This window comes from Sturnira hondurensis, unplaced genomic scaffold, assembly GCF_014824575.4.
Source record: "Sturnira hondurensis isolate 20B ecotype Veracruz unplaced genomic scaffold, ASM1482457v3 Scaffold0018310, whole genome shotgun sequence".
NCBI classification, from domain to species: domain Eukaryota; kingdom Metazoa; phylum Chordata; class Mammalia; order Chiroptera; family Phyllostomidae; genus Sturnira; species Sturnira hondurensis.
The window spans coordinates 145,660-159,486 of NW_028090941.1; the positions used below are offsets into that span (position 1 = coordinate 145,660).

At 48.4% G+C, this 13,827-nt stretch overlaps 2 gene segments (V, D, J or C); both read left to right on the top strand.

Annotated features, from left to right (window-relative positions):
- The first annotated feature begins 1,762 nt into the window (after positions 1-1,762).
- On the top strand, positions 1,763-2,416 carry LOC119002874 (T cell receptor beta variable 24-1-like). The segment is given in 2 exon segments: positions 1,763-1,906; positions 2,037-2,416. Coding segments are annotated over 2 exon segments (429 nt in total).
- A 4,717-nt stretch (positions 2,417-7,133) lies between these two features.
- On the top strand, positions 7,134-7,853 carry LOC119002875 (T cell receptor beta variable 27-like). The segment is given in 2 exon segments: positions 7,134-7,226; positions 7,354-7,853. Coding segments are annotated over 2 exon segments (549 nt in total).
- Positions 7,854-13,827: the final 5,974 nt, after the last annotated feature.

Consider the following 13,827-nt stretch of genomic DNA (forward strand, 5'->3'; position numbering starts at 1 on the left):
TAAACTATTTCAAAAAAAAAGAAAGAAAAAATCAAACAAAATATGACTAGAGACATTGAAATTAAGAAAAATCTAACAATAGAGGGGAGGGAGAAGGGGTCACTGGGGGGAATGCTTTTCAGGAGCTACTACAAAGGAAAGGTGGAAAAAATCAAGGGGGAGGGTGGAAGTAAGAAAGATAGATGGGATAGGCTGGGGTGGGGGGAAGTGGTGCAGGGAAAATGCAGACAACTGCAATTGAACAATAACAGAGTATTGAACAATAATAAAATAACATACATAAAGATTGAAGAGATGACCCCCACCTAGTGCAGCTATAATAGTCCAAATCTAAAACCCCAGACGAGCAGGATGTGAGCAAGAGTTTTATGGAATGTCAACTGTTAACCCTTGTGACTTAGGGCATGACAGGGAGCCATGACAGGGAAAGGGACTCCTAAGATTAATCTCTGAGACTCGGAATCAAAGCCAAAGGCTTATGCTGAGACACAACGAGGAACAGAGAAGAAAGAGGACAGCACTTGGTTTGGATGCTCTTTTCTCAGTAGCATCCCTACATGTTCAGCCACTGTAAACACAACGTGTATTGGAAAGAACTGCCAGTCTGAATTTTCTGCTCTGGCATGATTGATGGCGCAGACAAAAAAGATGAATGGAGTCTAAATTGAGAAATTTGGGGAAATCTGGGTGCCAAGATAGTGAGAATTAAGACTGAGAAACTTGGGTCATTACCACATTTTCTGGGAACTCAGTGAAAGTCAGGTACTGCTTGCAGCCCTTCATGGGTGTTATCCAAATGGGCTGCCTCACTGAATCCTTGCCATGTGCTCTCCTGCCCCCTGGCTGGTGGAGCCACTCTGCTCACTGGACCGTCCTGTTGAATGCTCTCTCTCAGCTTGCAGAGCTCCTTCTAGGTCAGCCTGCAGGTTGGCCCATGGACCATCACTTCCTTTTCCAACTTCCTAATGAGGCCAAAGCCTGCTATTATAGCCTGTCTAAGCTCTGCAGTCCTCATTTTCATAGCTGGCACCACAGTTGCAATTTAATGTTTTGTAAGAAAGTAGAGACTTGAGTTAAGATAAGTGAACAAAATCTCAGCCTACGTTGGATGTGAAGGGTAAGGAAAAATATGAGTCCTTGCCCTGGCTGGAGTGGCTTTGGAATGAGCGCCAGCCTGTGCACCAAAGAGTCCCTGGTTCCAGTACTGGTCAGGGCACAGGCCTGGGTTGCGGGCCAGGTCCCTGGTAGTGGGCACCCAGGAGGCAACCACACATGGATGTTTCTCTCCCTCTTTTTCCAACCATTCCCTTTCCAAAAAATAAATGAAGAAAATCTTAAAAAAAAAAAAAGAAAAACCTTTCAATCTTTATGTGACTATATTCAAATTGCATAAATTACCTTAATCTGAATTAGAAAAAAAATGAACAAATGCAGAAAGAAGAGAGATGTTAGTGTCACAACCCTCCAATGAGACTAAATTCTTTCTCTTTCATCAGTTGTTGAATTGTCCTGAAAGCCTATTCACCTGGGAGAATGATGCTTCTGGAGAGGCTGCTCTCTGATAGAGAGAAGGCAAGAAAGCCACAGGAAGGGAAGAGAAGAGAGTAAGAGTGTCAGCCTTCATTGACATAGGACATAGGGTCAGAACCAGGTGCCACCTGCTTGAGCAATAAAGAAGGACTGAGGTTGGACCTTTGAGTGAGCAGGGACAGGAGGCGTGCCTGTACCCTCCTCTGAGGCCTAGGAAGTCCTGAGGGCCCATGACATCACTCACAGAACACTTACAATGTCCTACTTCCCTGCCATGATACCCCAACACTCAGAGGTGGAAACATCTCTGCCCTGCCCCTCCCTGCCATGGGCTCCCTGCTCCTCTGCTGTGTGGCCTTTTGTCTCCTGGGAACAGGTGAGTTGGGAAACAGGTGGACAACCCCTGCCTTCCATCTCCTGGGTCCTGGCTGGCTCTTCTCCCTTGAGGCTGCAGTGGAGGACCGTTCCTTGGCTCTTTCTTCAGTTTCTGTGTGGTTTCCCCCCAGGGTCCATGGATGCTGGTGTTACCCAGTCCCCAAGGAATAAGATCGCCAAGACAGGACACAGCATCACTCTGAAATGTTCTCAGAATATGAATCATGACTGCATGTACTGGTACCGACAAGACCCAGGACTGGGGTTACGGATGATCTATTACTCCTCCGATGTCAAAAACATTTACAGAGGGGACATCCCCGATGGCTACAGTGTCTCTAGAACTGAGAAAGCCAAGTTCCCCCTCTCTGTGAAGACTGCCAGCCCCAACCAGACAGCTATTTACTTCTGTGCCAGCAGATACTCACACAGCAGTTCCTGGCCACCTGCTGTCTACACAGAAAGACAGGCACATGGGCAAGTCACTTGCTCAGAAGGCACACAAGGCTAGGAAGCCTTGAGGGATGTGGGCCCTTAGAGCTCTGAGTAGTTGCTGCTGAGTGAGGCTCAGTCTGAGCCGGGGGCCACCTTGGGGCAGCATCCCAGCCACAGGATCACTCTCCCTCCACAGGCTGGACTGAACCTCTCTCTCATGCCACTGACCCTCTGTATCTCTCCTTTCATTTGTAGACCTTAATGTTTTCCAATTACAGTTTACATTCACTATTATTTTGTATCAGTTTCAGGTGTACAGCACAGAAGTTTCACAGCATGGCCCTCCCAGTATTTCTACTACCCACCGAGGCCCACACGTAGTTATTACCTCATTCCTGACTTTTTTACCTATGCTGTGCTTTACCTCCTCATGTCTATTCTCGAGCCACTGACCCAATATTGATATAACGTTAATAACACAGAGAAAGAACTGCCCCTCTGAGTCCACCATCTCCAGAATGAGAAAGGAACATTTTCCTCTAATACTCTTGCAGACCAGCCCCCTCAGCCATCTGGGTACCTCTGTGCCTGCAGCCAACACAGTGCTGCCCAGCACCCACAGCCTGCACAAAAAGCATAGTCACAAAAGTGAGGACGTTCCACCTGCATCATCCTCTCAGCTACAGAAGTCACTGTGAATATTCCAAGATTCCCCAGCCTGAGGTTCCACTGTGGTCTGAGCATCACTCTGAGCAAAAAGCTTTCCCTGGGTCAGTCGCTCCTGAGCTGGCAGATGCTGGACCCATAGTCAGTGCTGATTCCTGCCCTGTGTCTATTTACAGTGCCCAACTGGAGCTTGCACAACACTTTCCTTCAATATGAGCGTGATATGACCCGACAGTTGCCTATGGCCACCTGCAGGACAGCCTTTGCCAGCCGGGGCGCAGGAATAGGTTCCCGTGGCTTTATCCCAATGCTGCCTGTCTCTGGTCAGTGGTTCCTTCCTCACATACAGCCAGTTACTTCTCAGAATTCCAAACCCGATCCCTCTTCCCACAGCCTCAGGTCCTCATTCCATGCCTCCAATCGCTTTCAGCACTCTACCTCTAAATCACTGGAGTTTTAACTAAATCTCCATGAGACAGAAACTGTCATTCCAAAGCAAACCCTCCACCAACTCCCCTGTCTTCATTCAGCCCTGGTTCTCTGGAGACTTCCCTGGCCACTGGGAAGCTGTTCCACAGATTGATGTTTCTTCTTACAGGAACATGCCACATCTTAGAGGCATCGGTCCCTACCTGCACGGGACTCAACCCTGACCATGCAACTTGCAGGCAAGGGACAAAAGTGCAGCCATCAGTTCAGGGGCCCTGTATCTGCTGAGAAGAGGTGAGTGTGGGCTCACAGGGGAGACCTCTGTTTTGAGGCTTCAGAGAGTAACTCCAGGCAGAGTCTTCCTTGGTTCCATCGGCTCACCATGGTACTAGTCACTATTCAAATGTTCACTAGAATATGAATTAGACTTATCTGGTCACATTTTAGTCTTGCCAAGCTACTTACCTGCTCTAAATATAATTTCCTAATCTATAAAATGAACTCAATAATCTGTGGCTCCCAGAGGTATTATTTAGTCAAGAGAATGTATGTGGAATGGCTAACACCATCCCTAGCACAAAAGTTAGACTCCATAATAAACAACAATTTTAGGAGCAGTACTACTAGTTAGCCACTTTGAACGTTAAACCTTAGTGAGTGATTGCTGTGTATTAGGCACTGTTATAACCACCAATATATTAACTTATTTAACCCTCACAGCAACTGTATAAGGTTTGTCCTTGTATTAGCACAAACTACAGGCAGTAAAACTGAGACACAACACAGTTCATTTACCTGCCTACGACGACAGACAGGCATTGGTGTCAGAGACCACATCCATCACAGTCAGAGACCACATCCATCAAAGTCCCAGAGGGCTTTTCACCTGCTGCTACATGGGTAGCAGGTTCCTCGGCTGTGTCTTCCTTTGTCTTGTCCGAGTAGGTGATTCCTGGATGCAGGTGAGGGACCCTGTCACTGGCTTACCAGGCTCCAACAGCAAAACATTTCTTCAGAACTGTAGCATCCGTGTCCCCGCCCCAGGCACTATCTTTCTTTAATCATCCTTCCCCACCTTCCATTCCCCATAAGCCTCCGGGATGCTGTAGTCATGCAGTTCCCAAGACATAGGGTTTCAGGGACAAAAAAGGAAAGAACTCTATTGTGTTCACAGAGTATGAATCATTTCGCCATGTACTGGCACCACCAAGACCCAGGATCCGGGCTACAGCTGATCTACTTACTCACCTGGTACCAGGACTATTGCAAAAGAGGTCTCCAGGGGGTATGGCATCTCTTGAAGAGAATTGAAGTGTTTTCCCCTGACCCTGGAGTTGGCCGGCACCCACCAGGCCTCTGCGCACCTCTGTACCAGCAGTGATGCCACAGCAACGCACAGCTGCCTCCTAGCTGCACAAAATAGACCTAAACCGAGGAGGAAACACTGCCCTCAAGGCTCCTGACCCCAGTTAGGAGAAGATTCCACACAAGATTTCACGGAAGCTCTGCCTTGACCTTAAACTTCCTTACTTCTCTTTTCCCAGTCTTGTCCGCTCTAAGGCACTGCTCCTGATACTTCACTGGGCATTAACTCAATGTGCATATTTTCTAAGGCAAACTTCAGTTTTTAGTTACAGGTGTGGGGAAATTTTGATGAAATTTGATTCTCATCAAGAGAAGAAAAAATAACCCCTCATTTTGAAAAGAGCCCCTGTATCCTTGGCTGTCATTGGGCGTTTCCCTTGGTCCCTTACAGTCTCTTTCCTGGCCCCTCCATCTTCAAAGAGAGAATGCTCATTCAACTCTTCTTAAGCTTCATCAAGTTCCCTGACCTCCACCTCTGTGCCCAGCTGGAGACAATGAGCTTTTAAAGGGCTTGCGAGATTAGAATATACCCATCTGGATAATAACACTCTCGCCAAAAAATATAATCTCAGGAATGATAGCTCATCATGTACATAGGTTCTACCGACACTCAAAAAAGAGGGGATTGTACCTGGGCTAGGGTCATCGGGGTCATACTTGAATTTCTGTCGTCCACACGCATGGGGAACAAGGCCAAGGAAAGCTGGACGCCTGAGAGCTGAGTCCCTCCGCACCAGCCATTCATCAATCCGGCCATGCTCTCTGCAGAAAAGTGGCAAACCCAAGGAGTGCAGTGGTCCCGCTCTCATGCGCAATGTTCCATCTCTATGTCCCTTCTTCCATGTTCATGTCTGCCTCTACCCATGGCATGGAAGGGTTCTCTACCTTTGAGGACCTGTGGGACTAGATTGGGCCCAACTGGGTGATCTGGGATCCTCTTCCAAACTCAAGGGCAGCTGATCAACAACCTTAACGGCATCCACAACCTTCATTTTCTCTTGCAATCTAATCATTTACGGGTTGTGAGGATTAGGACTTCGACACCTTTAGGGACTGTTATTCTGCCCTCGGTAGTACTATTCCACTAGAGGGCGCTAACATATCCCTTAATATAAACATTGCATTTCAGATAATGATGAAGGGGGGAGCTTGATAAAAAGGAACACTGTGTCACCAATGGAAAGAAACCCCAATACACAAATACCTCTCATGAGGTCTTTCAAAGGTCAATCATGTAGCGTAGGAAAACATAAGGCAGAGGGACTTCCTTAAGAACCAAGATGTCTTGCGGGTAAGTAAAACAGGATTTGACACGTGGTGAAAATTCTACAGTGGGCATCTGGGGCTTGGGATCACCCATGGAAAAAAAGATTTCCATATAATTAAGGGGATAAAACCTGTGTTCTTCTACAGGAGTTTCAGAGAAATGGCTCCTCCATTGGAGAAGGCAGCAGAGCAAAGCCGTAGGGAAGAGCACACAGAGAAACTGTGTGCGCCGTGAAAACGTGAGGTCACCAAAAGAAGGAGAGAGAAGAGGAAAGGGAGGAGAGGGACAGCAACCCCTGACCTTGAGGAAGGCAGCCGCCAGCGGCCATGACCAGTCTGCTGGCGAGGAGAGAGCCTTGCAGGTACGGTTTTGAACTGAGACAGACCAATCGAATAATCCAGGGATGGATTTGCCTGTTTTTACTAGTGAGACTCTTTGTAAAAGTAGTGGCTAACAGACACATCGGTGGCTATCCACAAAGGTAGAAAAGGGAATGCTTTTCTGCAGAGTAGAAGTGAGGACTCCTGTAGTTTTGATGATAGCGTGAGTTTCATGTTTTCACATTTCTAAGTGATACTCAAATATGCTGTGCCAATTTTCACTATAAAGTGGCAAAATGCAGAGATGTTTGCCAAGTTTGACAAGCATACGTGGAAAAGAAGACATTGTCAAACGCTTAGACACAAGCAGGGACGATGACAGTGACCACAAGCCTCGCCAGCCTGCCTTGGCGGGTTCTGGTTGCCGGAGTTAAACGCCTGCCCCCCTGAGAAAAGGGGAGTGGCTTCTTTCTCTCTTGGAAATGAGGGCCAGGTGGAGACATTACAGAAACCAACTGGAGCCCCCTGAGCTGGCAGACACCTGTGNAAGTTTGACAAGCATACGTGGAAAAGAAGACATTGTCAAACGCTTAGACACAAGCAGGGACGATGACAGTGACCACAAGCCTCGCCAGCCTGCGTTGGCGGGTTCTGGTTGCTGGAGTTAAACGCCTGCCCCCCTGAGAAAAGGGGAGTGGCTTCTTTCTCTCTTGGAAATGAGGGCCAGGTGGAGACATTACAGAAACCAACTGGAGCCCCCTGAGCTGGCAGACACCTGTGTGACACAGCAATGGGGCCCTGGCTCCTGGGCTGTGTGGTGCTTTGTCTCCTGGGAGCAGGTGAGTCTCAGAACTCATGGGCAGCCCTTGGCCATAACTTGCAAGTCTTAGCTGGAGCCCCTTCCTAGCGACAGCAGCACCAGGTGCCCTCCTCGGCTGTCTCTAGCTCTGTCTCCTTGCTTCACAGGCCCCCTGGAAGCTCAAGTGACCCAGATTCCGAGACACCTCATCACAGAGACCAAAAAGAAGTTGACAGTGGCTTGTTCGCAGAATATGGGCCATGAGGCTATGTACTGGTATCGACAAGACCCTGGACTGGGGCTCAAGCTGATTTATTATTCGATTAATGTGGGCCACACTGAAAGGGGAGAGGTCCCTGATGGGTACGAGGTGTCTCGAACAGAGAAGAAAAATTTCCCACTGATCCTGGAGTCGACCAGCATCAGCCAGACCTCTCTGTACCTTTGTGCCAGCAGTATATCCACAGCATGGCAGGGCCAGGGGCTCTCCCCACAAAAAGGGCAGCCACAGAGCACAGAGGCTCCTCCCCCCAGATGCCCCGCCCACCAGGAGGAAAATCTTCCCCCACCATCTGTGCCCAGGGGAGTCCCTCCCCCACTCTCCAGCTTCTGGCCTGACAGTCTGCAGGTCTGCAACCTGTCCTGCTCTCACTTGCTGTACCAATGAGCTTGTCAAAGTTCAGGCAGGACAAGAGAGCTGTGTTTGGTCTAGCGCCGAGGTAAGAAATTCCTTTCCTAGAAAAGCAATTTCACACACCCTGCCATCCTCTCTCTTTATTGACCTTCGCTGATGCCCAAGCTGAACACTCCATTCCAACCCAATCACTCAGTACAATTTTGTCCCATATTCTAGGTCCTATCCCTGGGTGTGTTGTTTCCGGGGAAGAGCGGGTTCTAAGTTGTTTGCTAAATCTGGCACCTCCCATTTTCATCTCAGCAACGGGCCCTATTGTCCAATCAAATGCTAAGGTGGCGTTGTCCTCACCCTCTGCATTTCTAAGCATTACATTTCTTGCAAATTTCACTAATTTTTCTAACCTCACTGATAATACCACGATTCAGCAAATGTCATCTGTCACCTTTCAAGTTGTCACCCTCCGCTCTAGTTTGCTGCCTGTCCCAACCCACAGACTACTCTCTTGAGCTTAAAACCCATCAGGGTCTTCCGTGAACCTAGCAAAAGTCTCAAGTTCATGTTACTTTACAAGCACCCTCCTTGATGTGATCTTGGCATGCCTGTCTACCACCCTAACATGAACTTCCTCTTTCTACACCTGAGGGGGGTCCATCTCTCTCCTGTCCCCAAGGTTGTCCCATGCTGACTCACTCCTGGGCCATCACCTATAATGTTCATTTTACCTAGAGCACCCTTCCTCTCCCTCTCTACCTGGATACCTACCTAATAATTCTTGTGCTTATCAGTTGGGAAGTTATTTCCCCCAGGAAAATGTCCTTGAACCCCCGACTGGTTTGGTTAGTTCCTCTGTTAGGTTCTGTATGGCAGCCAGAACCTCTGTCCTCATGGTAACTAAGACCCCCAATTGTTTGTTATTTGAAGTTCACACTAATTAGCGTTGAGGCTGATGAGAGCAGGGACCACTCGAGAGTGCCTGACGGAAGCACTCACAGTGTGAAGTGCATCAGTGAACCAATCTTCTCTCCATCAGCTCTCATACACCCCTCCGACTAGTCCAGGATCTAAGTCCCCTGCAAAGTCCCCTGCAAATTCCCACCCCCCCCACCACCATACAGGCTGGGGAGAATGCAGGGGTCTTCACACGGGTATATAAATCAGACAAATCATGTGCCCCAGTAGAGTTTATTGTTCCTCCACTTCAGCCCCATGTTTATCTATGCCATGTGTCACCCTGACAAGGATGTTATTGCCTCTCTTCTGTACCACTGTACCTTGGGATTCTTTTCTTTTCCTGATGGGCCCCAAACTCCCTGTCAGTCCCTGCTGATGCTTCTGCTCTGTACTGTTTTATCCCAAGCTCCACAATCCAGCAGGCCCTACTGTTCTTCCCAGCAGCTTCCACCATTACTCTGGGTACGGTTTCCTGCAAATTGGTAGGTGGCTCCATTCAGGAAGAATAAGAGGAAGCCTTTCGCTCAAGCTTTTCCTGTTCCTTTTCCTTCTCTCTGTGGGAGGGACAAGACCGCAGTTCTATTCCTTGATCCCCAATGTCTTACAGAGACTTGGGCATGAAGTCTCACTGAATCACATACATTCCTCACCAATCACTAAAATAGGAATTACAACGTGGAACCAGGGAATGCAGAGAACATCATCCAGGATACAAATCCTGGCAACAAAGCCCCAGTTTAGAATCCATTCATCCCTGCAAGAGCTATGGCCGTCTTACTGGGCTGGTCCATCCTGCCAGCCCCCTGCCTCCTCCTTTGGGATAAGCTCTCTCCTGGGGGAATCTCCACTGCTACACACATAGGCTTCTGGGGCTGCCATCCCTTTCGTTCAAAAGACTTTTCCAGACATTTCTAAACAACAGAAATTGCTGCTCTTTAGGTCTAAACTGGGTTTCCACTACACTTTTCATCACATCTCCAATATAATTAGAATTATACTAATTGAATCAGAGATGTAAGTGGAGGTTAAAAGACCAAAGACTGCTCCCTGTGAAATGAGTCCGCCACCCAGTGACATTATCTTAGTTCCCAGAAGTCATCGTCAGTGACGACTATCCCACGGGAGCCTGGGGGACGATGATGATGTAGAGAGACCCCCTTCATACTTACATAGAATTTCATGAACCTAGCCCCTGTGCCCCTGTTCTATCAGGGCCCAGAGATGGGATAGCCTTACCCTGAGCTTGGCCTGCTTTCGACACCACTTTACTCTGCTTTTTTAGCCCCTGTTTCCTAGGACCGGGAGAGTTCTCATTCTGCACTGTCCCTTAGAGGGATCCAGTCTCTGACTTCATGGAGGCTTCCAATGTCTAACTCACGCCTCATCGGCCTCACACATGCTAAAGAAATGTCTACAAGATTTAGCCGATTTTCAGGTTTGGAACAATTTTCATAATTTGTCCTAATATTAATTTGGGTTCTCTCCTTGTCCATGTTCATGGAAGACTACTATTTCTCTATTATTCCCTTAACAATGGTTTTCTTCAGTATTCCATCCGTTTATTGTACGATACACTTGTCCCGAACAATTTCACCCAGGTCCATCACTTTAACAAAAGTCAATGTTCTGATAACTCGAACGGCATATTCTAGCCAGGTATCTGATCTGAGCTCCAGCACAATTTATACAACTGCTTGCAGGATAATGTCTCTCAGTATCTCCATCAGTGCGTCAAACTTGACTCATCACCATATCCCACAAACTCAGTCCCCCTCCCAGTCATGATGAAAACACATGGACTTCACCCAGCTTCCCATGTCAGTAACCAGGGAGTTTTGGAGGACAAGCCAAGAGCCCAGTGTGACACCAACCCTTAAAATCAATTCCTGAAGTGAACTGAGTTTTTGATTGTGTGTATTTATTTCACCACGATATAAGAAATACAAAGGTAAACATGACCAAACTGCATGCAAAAGAATAGAGGAAGACACACAACCATGTGGACACACACACACACACATACATGTGAAATGTTAGATTTTCCCCTGGCAGCACCCAGTAATCCAGGTCTCTCTCAGGAGAAGCTTCTTTGTTTAGGATTCCTTACAAGTTCCTTGAACATGAAAAATAGATGTGAAATAGGTTCTTGGTTGAATAAATGTAGAAAGGAGTAAAAGGGGATGTCTAAGAATAAAAAATAAAAGTGAAGAACAGGAAACATAGTCTAGACCTGGGCTAAGCCAGGAGAACGAAGTTTCTTGGTGATTAGACTAAAATAGAGAAGGAGAAAGGGGAGCACAGGGTCACAAAGCAGAGTGGGTGGGCAGAATGGTGGTATGTCTCTGGAGGAAGAATTAAAAAGAAAAGGGGTGTGGATGTTACAGTCACTTCCCTTCCTCCTCAGAGTCCTCAGTGACAGATTGGCTTCTGTCAGCAAACTGCAGGGGACAGAGCACAATTCATGTAGTCTCTGATGAGGGGACAGTCTTGCATGGCCCCCACAAAGGAGAACTGTGGAAGACGGAAATCATTAAAACAAGACAGTCACTGAAATGAATATACATGTGGAGATTTGGGTACAGTTGTAAAAACAGTTTTGAGGAGGAGCTTAGGGAGATGCTAGAAATGATAAGGACTCACTCTAAGGATCCGGGCTATGGATATAATTGGAAAAATGTAATCACTATATATTAATAAAAATCGGTGTCATGCTGAAACAATAATGTGCACAGAGAGAAGCTTAAGCACCTGACACTAATAGAATATTGTTTGTCGACTGTAATTGAGAATAATAAATACGAATTTAAAAGTTAAAAAAGACGTTTAAGAAGACAACAAAAATAAGAATATACTGCTATAAGGCCTTGTGTAAACAGAGGCCCCCAGCTGCTGTCATTCTGAGCCGACAAGTCTACATAAAAATCTCATCCGGGGCTATGGAGACAATGGGTGTGGCTTCTGGTCTTCGGAAGATGGCTCTGAGCACAGACGCGGGGCAGACTTGATGATGTCGCAGGCTGGCACTCCAGGACCCAGGTCTTATTGTGCTAACACCAGAGCTAACACAGACCCGCTGCCCCCACCCATGAAGTCACCTGCCACAAGCACTGGGGCTTCTCTCGGATCCGCAGCCCTTTGTGTCTTTAGAGTAGGTGCCTCACGGGAACAGGTTGGATGACCTTGAACGTGGTGGGCCAGACCCCTATCCTAAGACTGTCTCCGGTACTTATACATTGGCGTCCCTCCTAAGCTCTCTCCTTCAGGTACCATCTCTTTTCATTCACAGTGTGTACGGATGGCAGTGTCACTAAAACCCCAGGGAATTAGGTTTCAGGGTCAGAAAAGAAGGTGTCTCTGTGATGTGACCAAACTATGTACCAGGACCGAAAGGTTGTGATTCAGACAAGAGCCAGGAATGAGGCTGCACTTGATCTATCGCTCCGTTGGTGCCAGGGGAACCGGCAGATGGGAAGTCTCTAAGACCTAGGGCCTCTTTTGAGGTCATTCTGAGAATTCTTCCTAACCTGAAGACATCTAGACATTCCCGCCAGCAGTTAACCCACAACACTGCACAGCCGCTTCCTCCTTTCCCAGACAGGGGTGTCACCAGGGGAGAGGTGGCTATGCCTTCCTCCGGCCAGACCCTTCCCCTGTTACCAACCCAGCCTCCCTGGTAGCACCTGGCTGGAGGGCGCTTCTCTGGACCTCAGACAAGCAGGGGTCCTCTGGGACTCCCTCCAGGGTCCCACAGCCAACCCAGCTTGCAGTGTGTCCCATTTCCAACACCCTCACCAGCAACAGTATTTGACTGTCCAGTCCGACTTATTCTCTACACAAACTGTCTTTGTCATTTTAGCTCTCGGCCCTGGGTTTCCCTTCTCCAGCTCAACACCTTATTTGCAGTCACTGGGTAACTGCATTGCTAGGTGACTGCCACCCCGCTCTGGAGGTCCCAGCTGAATGTACATGCCGCCCCCTGCGCCAGGTCCACCTGGCCGACTCCTCCTTACCCTCCAGGCCTCGGGGTTGCTTCTCTGGTTCCCCAGGCGGTATACGGCCATGCACGCAGCATGCCACTGCTCTCATGCCTGAGATTTATGACAGACCTGGATACACAGCTGGGTCAGAGGGGAAAAGATGCAGGCGGGGTGCAAAGGAATCTATGTGAGATGCTCCATGCTCTCTGCCTCCCATGAGGGCGCACACTTTCACCCAGCAATGAACATGCAGACCCTGTGGGCAGGATTTCTGCCAGGAGAAGCCCACCAGACACTCAGCACCCAGGTATTTTTGGCAGAGGGCCTTATGGGCTGAATTGTGTCCCCTCAAAATTCACGTTGCAGTTCTAACCCCCCTACCTCAGGATGGGACTATTTAGAGATAAGGTCTTTCAAGAAGTAATTCATGTTAATGAGGCCACTGGGGTGGGCTGGAATTCAGCGGGACTGGGGTCCTGATAAGAAGAGGAAATTAGGACATCGACATGCACAGAAGGAGGATCCTGCGAAGACAGAGAGAGAAGGTCGTCTCGACGCCCAGGAGAGAGGCCTCCGAAGAAGCCAGCCCTGCCGACACTTTGATCTTGGACTTCAAGCCTCCAGAATAGTGAGAAAACAGATTTCGGTCCCTTGTCCCTCATGATGGCAGCGCTAGCCCACTAGCGCAGCAGATTCCACGGGCACCCACTGCCCGGCATGAACCAACATTTCAAACTCAGAGAAGCAAAGTGGGTGTTGGACTAAACCTCTTGGCCTGGCCCGGCAGCCAGAAGCCGGACACAGCCAGCTGCACTCTCACCAGCTGCCAAATGGCAGGACACTGCCGAAACCCAGGTTCCCAGATGCAGGCCGAGAGCATGTCTTGCCAGCAGGTCCTTGTAAGATAGGCTTCTAGGGCCTGCTGGGTTTACCTTCTACACACACACACACACACACACACACACACACACAACACTGCCACGAGGAGATGGTGGTTTTCACTCTGGTCCCTCTAATCCCTCTGGGATCTGTAGGGTTGCTGCAGGCTCCTAACTGTGGGTGGTGACAGTGACATC